This window comes from Anarhichas minor, unplaced genomic scaffold, assembly GCF_050575085.1.
Source record: "Anarhichas minor isolate MPS153535 unplaced genomic scaffold, ASM5057508v1 ptg000024l, whole genome shotgun sequence".
Lineage (NCBI taxonomy): Eukaryota > Metazoa > Chordata > Actinopteri > Perciformes > Anarhichadidae > Anarhichas > Anarhichas minor.
The window spans coordinates 250,001-272,769 of NW_027466470.1; the positions used below are offsets into that span (position 1 = coordinate 250,001).

At 41.4% G+C, this 22,769-nt stretch overlaps 1 protein-coding gene across 3 annotated transcripts in view; it reads left to right on the forward strand.

Moving 5' to 3' along the window:
* The window catches only part of rasal2 (RAS protein activator like 2), a 62,830-nt gene that overhangs the window by 3,567 nt on the left and 36,494 nt on the right, over positions 1 to 22,769 (forward strand). Inside the window, exons 1-3 of one of the 3 annotated variants that reach the window (XM_076097540.1) lie at positions 8,501 to 9,896; positions 20,420 to 20,547; positions 21,332 to 21,458. In XM_076097540.1, the coding sequence (XP_075953655.1) occupies positions 9,437 to 9,896; positions 20,420 to 20,547; positions 21,332 to 21,458 (715 nt within the window). In that variant the 5' untranslated portion in view covers positions 8,501 to 9,436. Of the gene's footprint in view, positions 1 to 8,500; positions 9,897 to 20,419; positions 20,548 to 21,331; positions 21,459 to 22,769 lie in introns of those variants that run through there. The other 2 variants (XM_076097539.1, XM_076097541.1) reach the window with 2 other exon arrangements.

Consider the following 22,769-nt stretch of genomic DNA (forward strand, 5'->3'; position numbering starts at 1 on the left):
TAGCTGCCTCCTCTCAGACACACGGGGACCAGTCTCTCAACAACACTGCTCTCCAAACACCAACCAGAGTAAAACACATCATGGCGAGATGTAAAGAAGCCTATCTGGAGCACTGGAGAGAGGAAACTGGGGGCCAAAGCAGACTGGAATGTTATCTGATGACTAGGCAGAATATGTCTCTACTGTCAGAGATAGAAAGCAGAGACAGAACCTCACCAAGTACAGAGAGAGAGAGACACAGAGAGAAAGAGAGAGAGAGGCTCAGTGACCACAAACTGGAGATTGAAACAGGACGACACAAAAAGTCATGGCAACCAAGAGAGAACAGAACATGTGGTCACTGTGGGACCGGTGAGGTTGAGACGGAGATGCACTTCCTCCTAAAATGCGAAACATTCCATAAAATTAGGAACATCTACCTAAACAAATTTGACTCTGTGATTTCAGATTTTTAAAAATTGAGCGATATCTCAAAATGAAAAGTCCTCCTAGGAGAAGGAGAGAGGGCAGACCTGCTGCCCAGTATGTACTAACATGCCACAACCTGAGGGACAGCAGGTGATGCTTTGGCGATGCCGTCTCTGGGCGTTCATGCCAACGGAGCAGATCTGAGTTTGGGTTGAATTGGGAGAGAGACGGAGAGAGAGAGAGATCTATCTATCCATGGATCTCTCTCTCTCACTTCGCTCCTCCCTTTGCTTCGGTGTCAGAGAGCTGCGGTGGTCTACAGGTAACGTGGGAGCAATGGGGGCTCTGTCTCACACCACTTTATGAGATGTTGCATTAATATTATTGTTATATTGATATTGTTGTGTGTTGATGTTAGTATGTTTAATTTTTTGATGCTTTGGTAATACTGTTTTTAAACTTTCATGCCAATAAAGCAAAATTTGAATTTGAATTTGAATTTTATTTTGAGAGGAGAGGACAGGGAGAGAGGAGAGAGAGGAGATGGAGAGGGAGGAGAGGGAGAGAGGAGAGAGAGGAGATGGGGAGAGAGGAGAGAGGAGATGGAGAGGGAGGAGAGAGGAGAGAGAGGAGATGGAGAGGAAGGAGAGGAGAGGGAGAGAGGAGATGGAGAGGGAGGAGAGGAGAGGAGAGAGAGGAGATGGAGAGGAAGGAGAGGAGAGGGAGAGAGGAGAGAGGAGATGGAGAGGGAGGAGAGGAGAGGAGAGAGAGGAGATGGAGAGAGAGGAGAGAGAGGAGAGGGAGAGAGAGAAAGGAGATGGAGAGGAGGAGAGGGAGAGAGGAGAGAGAGGAGATGGAGAGAGATGAGAGGGAGAGAGGAGAGGGAGAGAGGAGAAGAGATGGAGAGGAGAGAGAGGAGAGAGAGGAAGTGAACACAGAGCAGAATTTGCTTTAAACAAATAATCAAAGAAATTCAACTTGAGTTTTTTTCCTTTTAATGACTGATGTCATCATAACTGTTGTTCTGCACTAAAGACGTGTTCTACTTCTAGTCATCATGGTTCTGTTTCTATAGAGGAACTCTCAGCTCCTCCAGAAGCCTCCTCGAGGAGAGAGGACACGAGGAAGCAGGAAATAAAAAGAAGGTTAAACAGCTCATAATTCATCTCTAATATCTATTTTATATTCATAAACATCTCCTTCAAACTACTGGATTTATTCTAGTTTATCACCAAAACTACATTTTACAGATGAACACATCATGATAACGTTATAATGTACCTTCAGCCAGTACTCATGTTCACTGAGCAGAGCCTGAAGGCATCATGATGTAACTGAAGTGAACCTCCGTTGGTTAGCCGTTAGCGGTGCTGCTAACGTTACTAGCTCTCCTCCTGTTGCTTTTAATCACTGATTGGTTGTCTCTGGTCCTCCTGAACAATAACACACATGTTTAGATATGTTGCTCTGTGTGTATGTTAACTAATAACTTATTGTAATGTTTTGGTATTACAGCAGTTTCTTCTTTACTCTTTCTTTTTTCTCTGTTCGTGTGATTCATGTTCTGATGTGACATGAACCTTCTCCTCAGGGATAAGTACAGTATCCTTCCTTCTGTCCTTCCTTCCTTTCATTCATCTTTCCTTCTTTTCTTCCATCCGTCCTTTCTTCTTTCCTTCTATCCATCATCCTTCCTTTCTACCTTCCATTCATCCTTCCCTCCTTCCTCTCTTCTTTACATCCATCTTTTCGTCCTTCCATCCTTCCATTCCTCCCTCATTCCTTCCTTACTTCCTTCGTTCCATCCATATTTCCTTCTTTCCATCCTTCCTTCTTTCCACTCCTACTTCCTTCCTTTCTTCTTTACATCCATCTTTCCATCTTTCCATCCTTCCCCCATCATTTCTTTTGTCATTTCTTCCTTCCACCCTTCCTTCTATCATCATCCTTCTTTTCTTCCATCCGTCCTTTCTTCCTTCCTTCCATCCATAATCCTTCCCTCCATCCGTGTATTTGAACTGAGATCGTCTCGTGTGCTGGAAAACGTTTTTAATTCAGAATAAACCACCCAGTAGTTGTTTTAAATGTGCAGCAGTGTTTGTTCCCACGCGCCCTGAACGCAGCATTGTTGGTATCTGTGGAAGCAGGGTTGTGTCCGGATGTTTGCTCAGAGTGTGAAGTCAGCAGCCGGTTTGTACCGCTGACCTCACCCGGCAGGACTCCGGCTTGCTGCCACCAACGGCTCACATTCCTGCCATACGTCCAACAATGGCTGCTGCCTTCAGGGGCTCCTTGTAGTACAAGTACTCATCACATTTACTACTCCTGTACCGCAGTACAAGTACCCATCACATTTACTACTCCTGTACCGCAGTACAAGTACTCATCACATTTACTACTCCTGTACCGCAGTACAAGTACCCATCACATTTACTACTCCTGTACCGCAGTACAAGTATTCATCACATTTACTACTCCTGTACCGCAGTACAAGATCACATTTACTACTCCTGTACCGCAGTACAACTACCCATCACATGTACTACTCCTGTACTCCTGTACCGCAGTACAAGTACTGATGTTTGTTTGAAGGATGTTTGTTTGTAGGATGTTTGTTTGTTGGATGTTTGTTTGTTGGATGTTTGTTTGTTGGATGCTTGTTTGTTGGATGTTTGTTTGTTGGATGTTTGTTTGTACGATGCTTGTTTGTTGGATGCTTGTTTGTTGGATGTTTGTTTGTTGGATGTTTGTTTGTTGGATGCTTGTTTGTTGGATGCTTGTTTGTTGGATGCTTGTTTGTTGGATGTTTGTTTGTTGGATGTTTGTTTGTAGGATGTTTGTTTGTTGGATGTTTGTTTGTAGGATGCTTGTTTGTTGGATGTTTGTTTGTAGGATGCTTGTTTGTAGGATGCTTGTTTGTTGGTTGTTTGTTTGTTGGTTGTTTGTTTGTTGGATGTTTCTTTGTAGGATGTTTGTTTGTTGGATGTTTGTTTGTCGGATGCTTGTTTGTCGGATGTTTGTTTGTAGGATGCTTGTTTGTAGGATGCTTGTTTGTAGGATGTTTGTTTGTAGGATGCTTGTTTGTAGGATGTTTGTTTGTAGGATGCTTGTTTGTTGTGTTTGTAGGATGTTTGTTTGTAGGATGCTTGTTTGTTGGATGCTTGTTTGTTGGATGCTTGTTTGTAGAATGTTTGTTTGTAGGATGTTTGTTTGTTGGATGCTTGTTTGTTGGATGTTTGTTTGTAGGATGCTAGTTTGTAGGATGTTTGTTTTTTGGATGTTTGTTTGTAGGATGCTTGTTTGTTGGATGTTTGTTTGTTGGATGTTTGTTTGTAGGATGCTTGTTTGTAGGATGCTTGTTTGTAAGATGGATGTTTGTAGGATGCTTGTTTGTAGGATGCTTGTTTGTTGTATGCTTGTTTGTCGGATGCTTGTTTGTCGGATGCTTGTTTGTCGGATGTTTGTTTGTTAGATATTGGATGTCAGGTGTTGGATTGTTGTATATTTTGGATTGTTTGGATGTTGGATGATAAATGTTAAATGTTTGATGTTAGTTGCTGATGGTTGGATGTCAGATGTTGGATGTGTATTTTAAATGTGACGCTCTCCACTGAGACGTCGTCTTATTGGACGAGGGGATTGTGGGAGGTGGTTGTCTTCACACCTGAGGTCCTCCAGCTGGACGAGAGGACGTCTTCATGTTTCTGTCTAAGTGAAACGTGTTTCCTGTCGTCCTCCAGCATCTCTTCAGACATTCAGAACCACCTCAGTCAGTACGAGGGTGGAAACAGACAAAGATGTCTGATGCAACAAGATGATTAACAGCGAAGGAAAGCAACGCAGACTAATACTTATTTTACACTTTCCTCTAATCTTTGCTTATTTTTAACTGATCAGTTATGACTCGTTTGACTTCTTCAGGACTAATAAACAATAAGAGTGTTTGAAGTGGACGGATGAGTGATGAACAGTCTGATGACATCCAGACCATCAACTAATACGTGAATGAATCAACAATAAATCAAATACATAAATAATCCATCCTTTAACAAAAATGTTTATGTTCAATTTATTCTTTAATTTCTCTTTTTCATTTTTTCATTGACAGATTTATTTTCTGCCACCTCGTTACTTCAACATAATTCTATAATTATCTCACTTTCTCTCGGATCAGAACCCTGATATTATGAAATGCAAAGATTCTGTTCCAGTTTCTTCTTCACTAAAGTCTTTACAGACTTCTCCTTCGTGTCATTTCTTCTTCTGATCATTCATTAAAGCGGTAAACGTGCTGATGCAGCGCTTTGTGAGCGACGTCCACACAGCTTCTCGTTTGGTTCCGTTTGAGTCGGCCCGGTTCAGGTGATCCGGTTCAGGTCTTCAGGACACAATGGAGGCGGATCAGAGGAGGAAATGGAAAGTGGGGGGGGGGGGGGGGATTTCCTCTCTGAAACAAAACAAGAGTCCAAAATAAGCTGCCGTCTATTTCAGGACTCAGTGGAAAAACACCGAGGTTCTTCTCCTGATGGTGGAATACCATCTCACTAACACTCTTATTGGTTCTTTTTATCATATTTGACCTTTAATTAATACAATAATCCACGTTTCTTTATTATTCTTGGACGTAAACAGATATTCTTTCTTGAGCAGCAACACAAGAAGTTCTAAAATCTTTAAAATACATTTAATGAAATATGTGATATGAACTTATCAACGTGTGAGAAACGTTTCTATTAAATATGCTGAGTTTGTGTTTGTTTTATCGTCACAAACACGTTTAATGACAATAAAACAAATCTAACAAATGGATGAATAGAACAGAAAATAGACGATGAGACAATATAATCTATTTTATTAAATATTGTGACAGACGGACAGACGGACCCTTTTCTTATTAAAGTCGGTTGAAATGAAAACACAGCATATTTGTAATGAGTCATAATTAAAACGGATACATTTACTTCCATTATCTTTAATTAATAGAAGAGATGAGTCAACACGAGGGTTAAGATATATCTTTATAAGATATCTATATCTGTATAGATATAGATATATAAGATATACAATTATTTATGAAATATTGTCTGTTACCACTCCATTAAAATTTGCCTACAACGCATACAAGCATGGTTCTGGTCTCTTCTGAAAGGTAACACTCTGAAGTTTCTCCCCAACAGTCAGAATCTCTGAGTGCTGCTGGCATTGAGTAATAGAGGTTTGAACACACTGAAGGAGAAGCTTTTATTTCCTCCTGAACAAACAGATGCCTGCAGATGACTGTAGCTGCTAAACACAAAGGGACCGCAGCATGAAGCCTTACCTAGTCCAGGTTCAGATCTGATGACTATACCACAGAAAATGAATATTCTACACGTTTTACTAAGGGTATGTTTAGGCGCCTTCCAAAAAAGGACATTTGGGGACCCATGGTAACCATAGCAACATACCTAGGCTGTGTAGACATGTGTTTTCATAGTTCAATCTAAAGCTTATTTATGTCTAAATACAGTAATCTATAAGTTATTTCACTGTTATTCACTTTCACAAATTCTCTAAAACTCTCAAAAAACACACTTTGCATCTTACGCACGGACACAAGGACCTGACTCACGGTGACGCGGTCACTTCCTCGCTCTGCCTCTAAATCTAACCCCTGAATCTGTATATCATTATTTTTGAAATTTCATTGGCTATACGAAGCGTCAGTCATCAGAACGATCGGTTGCAATTGGCTCAGTCTTTACACGAAAGAAGAGGGGCGGGCCCTGTCCTTCAACGCGGCCTCTCGTTGGCTGTTGTAGGCTGTGGACAGGACATGGAAGCTCCTATTGGCTCAAGTGAGGTGTCAATCAAAGGTCAGAGTGCAGCCGCCATTTTGAGACCCAGAGAGCGTCAATGTTTACATGTGAACTGGAGTTACGTTAGAAAATACATAAATAATTAGGCATATCTGCCGGCTAATTTGAAATGATGCAGCAGCAGTCCGTGGGTCTTTATGGTAATAATGTGTTTTGGACTAAATATTCTACTGGATTGGATCGTCTGGACCTTTGTTAATGTAACAAGAGCGTTTGTGTCTGAATATTATGGATGGTGGATTATTATGAGGCTTCATCGGTGAGTTGCCTCGGTTTAGTAGCTGCTTGTTTGTGGGTTGGTGGTCTGAGGGAGGCGCTGAGTGAACCTGCTGTTATGATTGTGTCTTGAAAGGGTTTGTGGCATCAGTACCTACCGATACACAGCAGCTGAATACATGACACAGATGTACAGTTAACCCTCCAGAGGACTGGGGGCGGAGTGGTAACAGGTTAACAGGTTCAATGTGAGGATTTCTCTTCCTCTGATTGGTAGGAAAGTGAAACATTGATCAACAAGTGTTGGATCTTAGAGTTCACAGCTCCTTCCTGTCTGTGTTGTTTCTGGTCGTCTGTGAGACTTGTGGGGGGGATTTTACCCAGGATTCCTTTGGGCCTCTGCTGATTTATCTCTTCTTCTTCTGCTGGTTATTTTCAGCTTGAAGCTGCTGTTGGGTCTCCTGTTTTTTCCGGCAGGATGGAGATGAGAAGTGAACAAAGTGGAACATCAGATTGAGAACCTTGTTTCTGGTCTCAGTCTGTAGTTCATGTGTTAAAGCTGCATTCTCTCTAGTGTCCAGCAGGGGGCGACTCCTCTGGTTGTATAGAAGTCTATGAGAAAATGACTCTACTTCTCTCTTGATTTATTACCTCAGTAAACATTGTAAACATGAGTTTATGGTCTCAATCTCTAGTTTCAAGTCTTCTTCAATACAGCATGATGTTCATTTAGTACATTATGGTCCATTTAGAGTCAAACAGACCATAAAGCAGGGGATGCTTTAGGGCGGGGCTACACAGTGATTGACAGGTCTCTACCAGAGACGTATACGGTGTCTCTACGTCACTCCTCCTCAGTCCAGATATGGTCACTCCTGTTCACTGGCTTCACTGCCGCTCTGGTTCACCCCGTCTCGCTGGCCTTTTCTCCATGGCAACGGCCACCGAGGTTCATGGGTATTGCAGTCTCTAGACCGGTCCACCAAAACGTGGGACAAAACCTGTTAATTTAGACCCACATATATAAAAGAATGAATGGAATGTGAACATGGTTATTGATTAGGTATTGGTGCTTGTGGGTATCGTGTCTCATGTGGACAGGAAGTCTCCTGAAGGACCTGGACTCTCCCGATCCCCCTTGTGTGGGGGGCGGTCCTCAGGAGGACTTGGCTCTCGTCCGTCTGGGTCTCTAGCTCTGACCTACATGCAGCGTCGTTAGCCAATGAACATGCAGATGTGGGTCACATGGGGAAGAGGAGAGGAGAGGAGGAGGAGGAGGAAGAAGAAGAAGAAGAGGAGGAGGATGAGGAGGGGAAGGAGGGGGGAGGAAGAGGAGGAGGAGGAGAAGAAGAAAGTTGTTTCAAAAAGATTCACTTCAACTTGTTTCAGAGAAACTTAAGTGATGAACAACTCTTTATATTAAAGTCACAAATAGTAAATGAACTTTAATTTATTCTTTGTCTCATTGGATTCATATTAGTTTCAGTGAAGATTCAGATTTGTTTCTTCTGTATCATATCTGTAGTGACATCATGTTCGGAGTCATGTGACATAACAAGCTGCTCTGATTCACTAATCATTATTTTAGAGTTCTCGTCAGATTGTTTCCATATTCAGCTGCTGAAGCTCCGCCTTCCTCACATAAACTCTGTTAGCATGTAGCCTAGCTTAGCACGGAAAACAAGTTCAGGGGCAGCGGTAAAAGAACGGAAAGCCCGGCGTCACAGAATTATATATTTTTCCTTCTTCTTGGCTTTTTATTCCACAAAACCTCCTGAAATATTCATAATTAATTAATTTATTTTCCTTCTTGTCAACATGAGAAAGCTCACGAGGCTTTTCAGGAGCTTTCAACCTCCTCCCACTGTCTTCATCAGGCACCAGTCAAGCTTTACATTATATTTACTTAATCAACGGATCATTTAACAGTGATGGAGGAATAATAATAATAATATAATAATAATAATAATAATATAAAAATAATATAATAATAATAATATAATAATAATAATATAAAAATAATACAAATATAATAATAATACAAATATAATAATAATATAATAATAATAATAATATAATAATAATATCATAATATAATAATAATATTATAACAATAATAAATACAGGGTTTACAAAGTGCTTTAAAAAACAAAGCAGCAAAAGTAAGTCGTTAAAACAACAAAGCTCAACGAAGACAAACAATACGATAAGAATAAACTAATAAACAAAAATAAAGAAATGAAATGAAAAAATGTGTTTTAAGACGTGATTTATATTCGTGTTCTGATTGTTGCAACAATAATGAATTCATTTGTAAAGTAAAACTGTCAGATAAATAGTTTAAAATACAATATTTCCGTCGGAGATGTAGAAATAGAGATGATGGAGTAGAAGTGGCGTTAAAGACAATACTCAGGTGAAGTACAAGTACATGAGAGTTGTACTTTAGCAGAGGACTAAACCACTGCAGTTGAAGCATTTTGGTGTTTGAGGTGTTTTCCCAGAATCTCGTTGAACTGAAATAAGATTCTTGTTTTTATGTTTGATGAGCTTTGTAATCTGAAATGATTCTGAAAAGCAAAGCTCTCCCGTCTCTGTTGTCGTTCATCTGTGAATGAAAACAACCCGATCGGACGGTTTGATCAGCGATCAGAACGGAAGAAGAAGAAGAAGAAGAAGAAGACGGCGACTCTCTGAACTCTGTGGTTTCAGTTTCCAGCCCGTTCTCGGGGGAAACCACAGCCTGCTGCTTGGTGCGTGTTTGGTGAAACCTGATTGGCTTAAAAAACAAACTCGATGTTCATCTGACGCTCCACTTCCTCCCAGGAAGACGATTCACCGCCGGCCTCGTTGACAAAGAGCTCACCGAGCAGAGATGTGTCCTTAGGGTAGTCGGTGAACCAGCTGTTCCAGCTGTTCCATCTGCCTGGAGGGACGTCTATGTTTGCCGGACCATGAGAGGAAGTCAACGCCCCCCTGAGGGTGGCGAGGCTCCGGTCCAGAGTCCCCGTCGGGCCTCGTACCGCTGGCTCCGTTACAGGAAGCCTGAGCAGCCATTGGACTGGTACGAGTGGAGGACATCTGCTCACCTGGCAACGGCCAAGATGGCCGCCCCCGAGGGCGAAGGGCGCTCCACGGAGCCTCTTCTCCACCTGAGGCTGCTCAGCCTCCCGAGCTCGTCCAACGTGGCCCCACATAGACCTTCCGAGGGCCAGCAGAGGCCCGGATCTCTGCGCGGGATCCTGCCCTTCTTCAGGTCCGTGTCTGAGCCCGGTACGGGGAGCGGTCCGGACGGGACGGCGGTCAGGAAGGTGAGGTCGGAGCGGAGAGGAGCCTCCGTCAGCAGCTTCCTCACCTCGGTCTCTAGGAGGATCAGCAGAGTCCTCGGGGAGCGACCTGAACCTGAAGAGTCTGGTAGGAGAGACCACGTTGATCTGGATTTATTCAAGTACATCATGAGAGAAAATACTGTTGAAGGAGTAACTTTACACTTCTTGTTTCTCTATAGATGTATAGCAACGTAGAAGTATTCCGACCTATATATCAACCTTTATTTTACGGTATAGAACAGGCTTTTCTCACGCAGCGCTCGCAGCTAAACCTACGAAATATGAACAGAATGTAATTTGTAGATATGAAATCAAACCCTTCATAGCAACCTCTAGAAACAGATCTCTCGTTAGCTTCTTAACCACCAGTTGATTCTGGTCCCAGACTATAACTATAACTATAACGCTCAGACTATAACTATAACTATAATGCTCAGACTATAACTATAACTATAATGCTCAGACTATAACTATAACGCTCAGACTATAATTATAACTATAATGCTCAGACTATAACTATAACTATAATGCTCAGACTATAACTATAACTATAACGCTCAGACTATAACTATAACGCTCAGACTATAACTATAACTATAATGCTCAGACTATAACTATAACTATAATGCTCAGACTATAACTATAACGCTCAGACTATAACTATAACTATAATGCTCAGACTATAACTATAACTATAATGCTCAGACTATAACTATAACTATAACGCTCAGACTATAACTATAACGCTCAGACTATAACTATAACTATAATGCTCAGACTATAACTATAACTATAACGCTCAGACTATAACTATAACGCTCAGACTATAACTATAACTATAATGCTCAGACTATAACTATAACTATAATGCTCAGACTATAACTATAACGCTCAGACTATAACTATAACTATAATGCTCAGACTATAACTATAACTATAATGCTCAGACTATAACTATAACTATAACGCTCAGACTATAACTATAACGCTCAGACTATAACTATAACTATAATGCTCAGACTATAACTATAATGCTCAGACTATAACTATAACTATAATGCTCAGACTATAACTATAACGCTCAGACTATAACTATAACTATAACGCTCAGACTATAACTATAACTATAACGCTCAGACTATAACTATAACGCTCAGACTATAACTAACTATAACGCTCAGACTATAACTATAACTATAATGCTCAGACTATAACTATAATGCTCAGACTATAACTATAATGCTCAGACTATAACTATAACGCTCAGACTATAACTATAACTATAACGCTCAGACTATAACTAACTATAACTATAACGCTCAGACTATAACTAACTATAATGCTCAGACTATAACTATAACGCTCAGACTATAACTATAACTATAACGCTCAGACTATAACTAACTATAACTATAACGCTCAGACTATAACTAACTATAACGCTCAGACTATAACTATAACTATAATGCTCAGACTATAACTATAACTATAACGCTCAGACTATAACTATAACGCTCAGACTATAACTATAACTATAACGCTCAGACTATAACTATAACGCTCAGACTATAACTATAACGCTCATTATGATTTCTGAGGAGCGTCACAGAGCTTCATCCTGTGTGTCCTGAGGTAAAACCTTCCTCTGTGGTTGTTGTGAGAGTCTTCCACCTTTGTGCTGACTGAGAGCTGGAAATCATCCGGCAGCTTCTCCACAAAAACATTTACATTGGTCCGGATTGTGTGTGACGGTTGAAGGTTAAGTTATGCTAATTGCATTTTCCACTAGAACATGGCGTGATGTGCAGACGTAATATTTGGAGCCAGACGGTAATGAATGTGTGTTTTCATGTAGAACTGACAACTGATGCCTGCAGAGAAAACACTGTTTCTGTTGTTTCAATCGCAGCGTTTCATTTGCTGTTGAACACGTAAGAAGTGGACTCAGCCGTTGTGACGTCTCTCGTTGGTTTGTGGACATTTTGAAACCTCTAGTTCGACATTTTGTCCATCACAGTCTTGTTTCTATTTGCACCCAGTGAACAGGAAGTGACCATATTTGGTGGAGTGTCTGAATGAACGTGTTTTTGTCCCACGTGTTGGTGGACGGGTCTAAAGACTGCGATACCCATGAGCCTCGGCTGCTGTTGCCATAGAGTCAGACGGGTGAACCAGAGTGGCAGTGAAATCAAACCACTTTTGTCGTGGTGGTTGGGAACAAAACGCGGCGTCATTGCGACGGAATTCACCAAGAATTTAAAAAGTGAATTAATATTTAATCTGAAGAAAGTTTTTCTTTTTTTGTCGTAATCTTTAGCAGCACCATAAACTGTATACAGGAAGTGGACGGAGTTGTCGTAACGTCTGTCATTGGTTTGTGGATGTTTTGAAGCCTTGAGTTCAGCGTTGTGGTCGTCGCCATCTTGTTTGTTTGGTTTTTTTGCAACCAGGAAGTGACCATATTTGGTCCAAATAAAGTGTTTAGGAAACCTCACATCAAAATAAACCAAATTCAGAATACAGCACGGATATTTTAGAACTTATAGGACTCCAAAAAGAGAGAAAACACATTTAATAAAACCCACTGGAGAAACCAACATGTTTAGACTCAAAGTTGTTTTAGCATTTCATGAAGTCTTTTGAGAAAAGTTGTAATATTACGAGATCTTAATACTTGTAGTCGTTTGAGGAATCGACCTGAAGGTGAAGATTTTAGGATATTTAAATAAAATGAAAGTGCAGGTTTGCTGGTGTTCAGACCAACACGGGGACTCAACCTGAACAAGACCCACATTCACCAAAACCAACCAGGAAGTCCTCTTCTCTGGGACACCAGATACAGGTGGTTTATGGGAAATGTAGTCATATGAGAGGAGGAGGAGGAGTTATCTTCCTTCTCAGCATCATCACTGTAATACAGTTCTCATGGAAGCATCTTAAACATCTGTTTCCTCTCGTAGAACCAGAGATTAAAACATATTTGTTTCACCACTTTAATAATAATGAGAACACGTGTTTCCTGTTTTATTTCATACTTTAAACTCTTTGCATGAAGCATCTGAGCAAACAGGAATTGGATTAAAGTTTTCTTGTTGTTTTGTGTTTTGCAGTTTGATCTGATATCTAAATAATGACATTAATGTCACTCTAACCAATCAGTGAGGAATGTTGTCATATGATCCGTAAAAATATTAACTGTAATCTGCTGAAACATACAATCAACCATTCTAGGCATAATAAACATCATCCAACATGTTGTTCCTGAGGCAGCTTGTAACACATAATATAAGCTTTATTCTCCAAATATAAAGACTTTTATTCTCCAAATATGAAGACTTTTATTCTGAAAATATGAAGACTTATATTCTGAAAATATGAAGACTTTTATTCTCCAAATATAAAGACTTTTATTCTTAAAATATAAAGACTTTTATTCTTAAAAGTCATTACAGTTAATTAAATAACTGTTATTTAACTGGATGATTCTGTGTTTATTCAACACTTTCACTGAGAAGCTGTAGTCAGAGTGAACAGATGAACAGGAACAGCAGCGAACAGAGAGGATGCTGGGAAGTAAAAAACCACAAAGCTCTCACTTCTCCACACACACACACACACACAAACCTATCTCACCCTCCTGCTCTCACACTCTGAGTTTCCATCTCACCATGAGCAGCTAATGCTAATTGGAGGCTAATTGTGTGTGTGTGTGTGTGTGTGTGTGTGTGTGTGTGTGTGTGTGTGTGTGTGTGTGTGTGTGTGTGTGTGTGTGTGTGTGTGTGTGTGTGTGTGTGTGTGTGTGTGTGTGTGTGTGTGTGTGTGTGTGTGTGTGTGTGTGTGTGTGTGTGTGTGTTGGAGGCCAACATGGCCGCCATCTCCTGCAAGCTGAAGGAGTGTTTGTGTTCGTCTTCTTTTTGTATGTAAATTGCCCCTCCATAATAAAAGCTCCCACAGCAACAAAAGGAAGCTCGTTAGCCTTTCACAGGCCGAGTCAGTTTACCGTTAACCATCAGAGTGTAAATAAAGTTTAACGTTAACCATCACAGTGTAAATAAAGTTTAACGTTATGGGTCTGTCCCAGCATCACACCCCTCTCTGTTCTCTCTATGGTCCCCCCCCCCCAGCTTCCTTTCTAATGGTCACATCTTGTACAGGTCGACACAAAGAGGCCTCTGTGTGTGTGTATCTGTGTGTGTGAGTGATTTTACTGAAGGAAGCGTTCGTCACACATGATGTGTTCAAGGACCGTCAGAAAGATGAAACCCTGACGATAATGACGGTTGTTACAGATTCTGGCCGTGATCAACGGTGTCGTTTTGGCGATTGTTTAAAAAAAACCTTCTTTTCAGTCCCGTCTGCAGGTTTTGGAGAGGGTAACGTGAAACACTCAGTGACAACACTAGCTTAGCTTAGCTCTCAGAAATACCAGGATGTACATCTGCTCACATTCTGCAGGATGAAGGGTACATCCCAAGTCTCTTAATGTCATCCCCGTTTCCCTCACTTGGGTCCTTTCCTTGCGTCTTAGTCCCTCCCACCAGGGATGCATGGAGGAAACCATGCGAGGAGAGAGGAACGAGGAGATATGTTTTAAGAGACATGATACGTTCTTTCCTCAGTTGCGTCACGTGAAGCGACGTCTGTTTCTGATGACGGAGGATCAGCTGATCACAGCTGATCAGCTGTCAGTCGGCTTTAACAGCTGGAGAGACTTTTGATAAGTTAGTGTCTGTTCACATGATCACTGTACTTAATAACAGTAACTAATAATACTAATAACTAATAAAGACACACAGTGATCACCACTGTAGAGGTGTTTCTCTCTGTAGTCTGTTAACAAACTGTGTCCTGTGTTCTGTTTATAAGCACAGGATCCATTTCTACCGGCGGAATGCGATCGTCTTATTTATGATTATTTGCGTCTGTACGTTTTGAAATTCAGATTGTGGCGTCATTATTAAATAACCCAGAATATGATTATTGTTTCTCTTAAATGATAAAACTCATCAAACCCGACAATCAGGAATGAACAGCCTCACGTGACTGAATGAAATGATACATGATGTAAAAAGTGTTTCGTCTCTCCAGCTCTCTCTCTCTCTATATACATATATATACACATATACACGTATGTATGTATGTATATATATATATATATGTATATGTGTATATATATATATGTATATATATATATATATATATGTGTATATATATATATATATGTATATGTATATATATGTATATATATATATATATATATGTATATGTATATATATATATATATATATATATGTGTATATATATATATATATATAAGTGTTTCGTCTCTCCAGTTCCCTCTGACTTTAATTGTTTCCATAATAAAAGTTCAGATCATGAAAACACAAATCTTTCTAATAAATGTAGAAAGTTGTTTGTGGTTCTTTTGTTGTTCAGACTACAATGAACATTTATTTAAACCAGATGTTGAATCAGAAAACGAATCAAATATAAAGCTTGAGTTTAATCTGTGATCCATCTTCAGTGTTTACATGTTGAACAAAATCTCATCAGTCCGATTGGCTGCAGCGTCCAATCACATGACTGATGAACAATGAGGGGGCGTGTCGGCCGTTAAAAGACTTCCTGTAAGTCTGTTCTCATGGCTCCTCACTCCTCAGAGCTAAATAACAGCTTTGGGACGGCTGTCAATATGGCGGCGCAGAACAACTTCCGGTTCAAGCGAGGATCGAGGAAATGAGAATTAAGAGACTTGGGATGTACCCGAAGGCAGCGTGTTTCTCTGAACACTCTTACCCACAATCCTCTTGTGCTGCAGATATATGAGCAACAGTGTCAACGGTCAAGGAGAATATACTGTATGCAACAGATACAAGTTGTGAGGTGCCCATGAGCAAAGCAACCACACACTTTCCTCTGCTGAGTGTGTAGGTGTGTCTCTGTGTATGTGAGTGTGTGTCTTTGTGTGTGTATGTGTGTGTGTGTGTGTGTGTGTGTGTGTCTGTGAAGAGAAACTCGACTCCAGACAAACCTTCACTGGGAATGTATGAGAGCTGGGGAGAGTCAACCACCTGTCCTCACACACACACACACACACACACACACACACACACACACACAAATGTAGTGTAGTAAACAATGTAATATATTTCCTCTGAAATGTCTTGCAGTACAAATACCTCAAACTCATAAGTAACTTGAGTAAATGTACTTTCTGGGTAATATATCGATATATGACATCGTCAGTATGAAGATATGAGACTAGATATCGTATATTACATGTTGCATATTGTAATATAAGTGTTGTCTTTACAGTGAAATGTAATTTTATGCACTTTACTGATGATTATGTATCACAAACCTCTCTGTGTGAAGATCATGTCTTCATGTGGTGATATGTGATCTCTAAAGGTAAGAGCTGAGAACTGGAAGCTCACAATGAGCTTCGGTGGTTGTTGACGTGAGTGAAAGGTCAGAACGTGGCTCTAGAGACCAGTAGAGATCAGTAGAGGTCAGTAGAGATCAGTAGAGACCAGTAGAGATCAGTAGAGACCAGTAGACACCAGTAGACCAGAGCTCCCAGTCTCCCGGACGTCTCCGGCTGGTTTGGTGGCTCTGATCTCCGGGACACTGCGCACTAATATAGAAGCTGAATCCATCGGTGTTAGCAGGAAACTACAACCAGGAAACTACAACCAGGACATGTGGATCCTAAAATACAGCAGTTGTTCCATCGACGTTTGGAGATATCGTACATAGCTTAGCTTAAATACAATGTTATATGTCTAACTCGTAAAATGTCATTAACAGATGGACTCTTTATTTTGGGGGCTCTGATAAATTCATAAAAAATAAAATTCAGGAAACTACATTTCCTGATGAAGACAGTGAGATGTGATTGAAAGCTCTGGAGCTGAGGTGCAAAGAGAGAAATACTCGTTACAATACGGTCCATTGTACAGATGTTCCAGAGCTTTCCGCCGCATCCTGTGGTCTTCATCAGAGGACGGGTTGGTGTGAGATCAACGCTGAAGTCTTTATTCATCCTGAACGTGTTAGGGCCACCGGACACGTTGTTTGATCCACATGAAGCAACCAAAACAAGTACACAATGAAGTTGAATATGTTTAGTTGCATCTTCAGTTCGTCGAGATGTTTAATGACGATCAGTGATCAGGATCAACAAAGTGTTGGGCATTAAAACATTTGTGACAATCGGTCCAGTGGTTTCTGGTAGAAACAGCTGGTTTCTGAAGGAGTTCTGCGCTGGGTTGTCTTTTCTGGATCTCGTCTCTCAGAGGCTGACTGTGTCTCGCTGTCGTGTCTTCAGGCTGCGTCCTGTCTCGTCCTCTCAGGCTCCAGACTCACCGCTGAGGCTCTAAAGAGGGTCTGTAGCTCCTGAGGCTCTAAAGAGGGTCTGTAGCTCCTGAGGCTCTAAAGAGGGTCTGTAGCTCCTGAGGCTCTAAAAAGGGTCTGTAGCTCCTGAGGCTCTAAAGAGGGTCTGTAGCTCCTGAGGCTCTAAAAAGGGTCTGTAGCTCCTGAGGCTCTGAAGAGGGTCTGTAGCTCCTGAGGCTCTAAAAAGGGTCTGTAGCTCCGCTGAGGCTCTAAAGAGGGTCTGTAGCTCCGATGAGACTCTAAAGAGGGTCTGTAGCTCTGCTGAGGCTCTAAAGAGGTTCTGTAGCTCCTGAGGCTCTAAAGAGGGTCTGTAGCGCCGCTGAGGCTCTAAAGAGGGTCTGTAGCTCTGCTGAGGGTCTAAAGAGGGTCTGTAGCTCCTGAGGCTCTAAAGAGGGTGTGTAGCTCTGCTGAGGGTCTAAAGAGGGTCTGTAGCTCTGCTGAGGGGTCTGAGCAGGTCTGAGGTTCAGTCGGCACGAAGAGTTACGTAAGAGCTCAGCAGAGGATCTGATGATCCTCGTCTTTGTTCAGATCAGAGGTCCATGTGCTGCTGAATTACCACACACGTACACACACACACACGTACACACACGTACACACACACACACACACACACGTACACACACACACGTACACACACACACACGTACACACACGTACACACACACACACACACACACGTACACACACACACACGTACACACACGTACACACACGTACACACACACACACACACGTACACACACACACACGTACACACACACGTACACACACACACACACACACGTACACACACACACACACGTACACACACACGTACGTACACACACACACACACACGTACACACACACACACACACACACACGTACACACACACACACGTACACACACACACGTACACACACACACACACACACACACGTACACACACACACACGTACACACACACACACGTACACACACGTGTACACACACACACACACACACGTACACACACACACACGTACACACACACACGTACACGTACACACACACACACGTACACACACACGTACACACACACACACACGTACATACACTCGCTGCCCTCCTCCTCCTGCTCCTCTCAGCAGGTGTTCCTCCCTCGTGGGTGATTTAGTATGCAGACAGAAATAGAAGATGAAGCTCCTCAGCTGCTTAGGCCGTCCTTCAGCTTCACGTGTGTGAACACCATGCACGTTCTGCTCTGCTCTGTCTGAATGAATGAATGAATGAATGAATGAACGCACACTTCATGTTGAATAACTCACACCAGCTCTTCATCCACAGAGACGTTTAACCTCTGGGACGATTAGTTGTTAAAGAAACATCATTTTGAGATTTAAAGTCTCACCACGAGGTCCGTTGAGTCGCTCTGCTGGAGCTTTTGATCATCAGACACAACATAGACTATAGATGGGCTGTTGTTGTTGTTGTTGTTGTTGTTGCTGTTGCTGTTGTTCCCACTGTGACGTGATTTAGTTTCAGGAACATCAGTTTTACAAATGTGATGAATGATCCCAGCACAGCCAGGTGACAGTGAAAGCACCGTCTATGTTCTCGTCCCAGCCGACTGGACCCCCCCCCCCCCCCCCCACACACACACACACACTCAGAGGTCAGCAAGTAAACAGCTGATCATGTGGTAGTTTAGAGCCACAGCGCCCTCTGCAGGTTCAACATAACGTGTGTGTGTGTGTGTGTGTGTGTGTGTGTGTGTGTGTGTGTGTGTGTGTGTGTGTGTGTGTGTGTGTGTGTGTGTGTGTGTGTGTGTGTGTGTGTGTGTGTGTGTGTGTGTGTGTGTGTGTGTGTGGTAAGAAGAGGAAAGCTCTCAAAGTAAAGTAGACCCTCCCTGCAGCAGTACAGTAACTAACATCACACAGGAGACTATGGACCTTTAACTAGTGAAGTACAGTTCACTGACTTTACTGGCAGCGTGGAACAACACAGCACATCAGTTATGATACACAACACGGAACATGACTCAGCGGTCTGTAAAGTACACAACATCACAGTAAAAGTACAGTTAAACTTCAAACAAGGTGACAAACACACCATGACCGATCTCTGCAGTCTGCACTCTGAGGAACTCAAACTCTTCTGTCTGGACCATCAGCAGCCGGTGTGTCTCGTCTGCAGAGATTCAGAGAAACACAGCGAGCACAGATTCAGACCCATCGATGAAGCTGCTCCACAACACAAGAAGAACCTTCAGGAAGCTCTGGAGCCCTTAAAGGAGAAGTTAAAGGTTTATGAAGAAGTTCAAGTGAAGTCTGATCAAACAGCAGAACACATGAAGGTCCAGGCCCGACGCACAGAGAGGCAGATTCAGGAGCAGTTTAAGAAGCTTCACCAGTTGCTGGAGGAGGAAGAGGAGGCCAGGATGGCTGCACTGAGGGAGGAAGAGGAGCAGAAGAGTCAGATGATGAAGGCTCTGAGCAGAGAGATAGCAGCTCTTTCACACACAGTCAGAGCCACAGAGGACGAGCTGAGAGCTGAAGACATCTCATTCCTGAACAACTACAAGGCTGCAGTGGAAAGAGTCCAGCAGCGCCCCCTGCTGGAGGATCCACAGCTGCTCTCAGGAGCTCTGATAGACGAGGCCAAACACCTGGGAAACCTGACCTTCAACATCTGGAACAAGATGAAGGACATGGTCTCCTACACTCCTGTGGTTCTGGACCCAAACGCTGCTCGTCCAGACCTCATCCTGTCTGAAGATCTGACCAGTGTGATCTTTGTTATTGTCCTCTCCGGCTCGTTACTGTGTTTAGACTCAGCGTATTCATATTCATGGTACGTGTGTTTTATATGTTGATGTGTTCTTGGTTGTTTTTGTTGAACGAATTGTGTTTTTTGAAGATGCTCAGTTTATAGTTTAATAACAATGTGTCTCTGTGTCACTGTGTGTTTCTGTGTCTCTCTGTGTGTCTCTGTGTGTCTCTGTGTGTGTCTCTGTGTGTGTCTCTGTGTGTCTCTGTGTGTCTCTGTGTGTGTTTCTGTGTCTCTCTGTGTGTCTCTGTGTCTCTCTGTCTCTCTGTGTGTCTCTGTGTGTCTCTGTGTCTCTGTGTGTGTCTCTCTGTGTCTCTGTGTGTTTCTGTGTCTTTCTGTGTGTCTCTGTGTGTCTCTGTGTCTCTGTGTCTCTCTGTGTCTCTCTGTGTGTCTCTCTGTGTCTCTGTGCTTCCTGACGCTCTCAGACGTTAAAGGTCCTCCGGCTCACCGCTTCTCCTGCGGTCAGAGTCCGTCCAGCGGGGGCGGAGCCTGGGACAGGAAGTTCTGCATCCTGACGGACAGCCAGCTGCTGCTGCTCAACAAGGAGGACGAGGTCAGAACCGACTCACGTCTATCGCTGCACAAACACTCATCTGCGTCTCAATCAGAACCAGGACCTACGCTCGTTTTTAAAGATGTTCCTCCTCGTGATGTTATTTCCATTTTAAAGGAAGCGTCATCAGCAGTGAGTGAAGGTTTTAAACTGCGTATAATATCAAATATAACGCACGGACACCAATAAATACAGGTTAATAAAGAGTTAGATAAGTACATGATGAGAGGACCGCTTTGATAGCACTAAGTGATGCTTCAGTGTTTGTCTGTATTCATAAAGAAACATAAATAATACAGAAAGGATGCAGATATCACAACATATTAACATAACATAGTATAATATGCTAAACATAGTGTGTTCTATATAGTTATATATATAAGGTGAAAGGCAGTGATGTAATATATAATATAAAGTAAAATACAGCAATATGATGGAGGACAAGCTGAAACCAGACATGAATGAATGAATATGACATTAAATGTACCAGAAATAATATTATAAATAAATGTAATTGACATTTTGTCCTCTACACAATAAAACAAATATATTAACTTAATAAAAGATATAATATGATATATTAAAGTGCACTATAATGTGATATAATAATTATCCTGGTTAACTGGTAATAAAGAGACTGAAACATACTGAACACGCTCCACAGCCACGCTTTTATTCTCTCAACGAGACTCCAGAGAGACTTTTATTGTGACTGAAGCGCTCTGAAGATGAACGCTGACTGGAAACACAAGCACCCTGTAACACACAGTGCCCCCCCCCTCAGGCTGCAGGTGAGGCTCAGCTGAGCCCCACAGACTCTTCAAAGGGCCGGAGTCTCCGCAGGACCGTCAGCGTCCCCTCAGAGGGACAGTTCCCAGAGTTCCCAGCAGAGGGCGCCGCCGCCATGCTAGGTAAGAGCCACACTTACCAAAGTGCTCCAAAACTTACAAACACACTGGATCCTACATTTCCCACAATGCAACTGTACAGTGTTTCTCATTCGAGCCTCCCTGTCTGCAGACACACTTCTGTTTATACTACATTTATTATAAATTATTCTACATGTAATATACATGTATATTACATGTAATATACATGTATATTACATGTAATATACATGTAATATATATGTATATTACATGTAATATACATGTATTCTACATGTAATATACATGTATATTACATGTATATTACATGTATATTACATGTATATTACATGTATATTACATGTATATTACATGTAATATACATGTATATTACATGTAATATACATGTATATTACATGTAATATACATGTATATTACATGTAATATACATGTATATTAGAATAACTTATAATGAATGTGTAATAAATATATGATATAATAATATATTTATTCTACATTGCTGCTCCTGCATCCATCACTCAGTACTAACCAGGCCCAGTCACTTTATTATCATGTGGAGTTCCCTTCAAACGTTTCAGACTTCCTGTTACAGATACTGTGTTTTATTGTGTACTTTTAGACTTCAGGTATTTCTATCTCAGCCTTTAAACTCTGGGTCACTTTAGTCAATTCAATTGTTTGCTTTAAATTTTTAACTGACGAGTACAAGTGAACAGTGAACTGAGACTTTGGTAGTGCTCTACTGATGTACAATTTTGAGGTACTTGTTCTATACTTTTCCATTTTCTGCTACTTTCTACTTCTACTCCACTACATTTGAGAAGTACATATTGTACTTTTTACTGCATTTATCTGACAGCTTTAGTGACTTCACAGATTAACTTTACAAAGATATATAAACAACAATAAACATTACTAATAGTAATACAATAAGGTAATATATAATATTTAGCATAATGAGTACTTTTACTTTTGGTAATTGAAGTATATTTGATGCTGATTCTGCTTCAGTAAAGTTTTGAATGCAGCACTTTTACTAGTACCAGAGTATTCATACTGTGGTATTACTACTTTACTGAAGTGAAAGCTCAGAGTACTTCTGGTTACCACCACTCATGAAGACTTTGTTGGTGTTTTTAGTAGCTAACTAATTAAAACAAGTATAACTGACGTGTTTTACAGTCGACCTATGTTCCACATTTTATTTGATGTTTTTAAAGTTTAGCTGAGTTTTGTTATTACTGTATTTTACATTCTGAAGCCCGTCAGGAGGTATTGTGTGAACGTCTTCATGAGTATATATGTGTCAGTGTTTAGAGACCGCGGTTCAGTGAA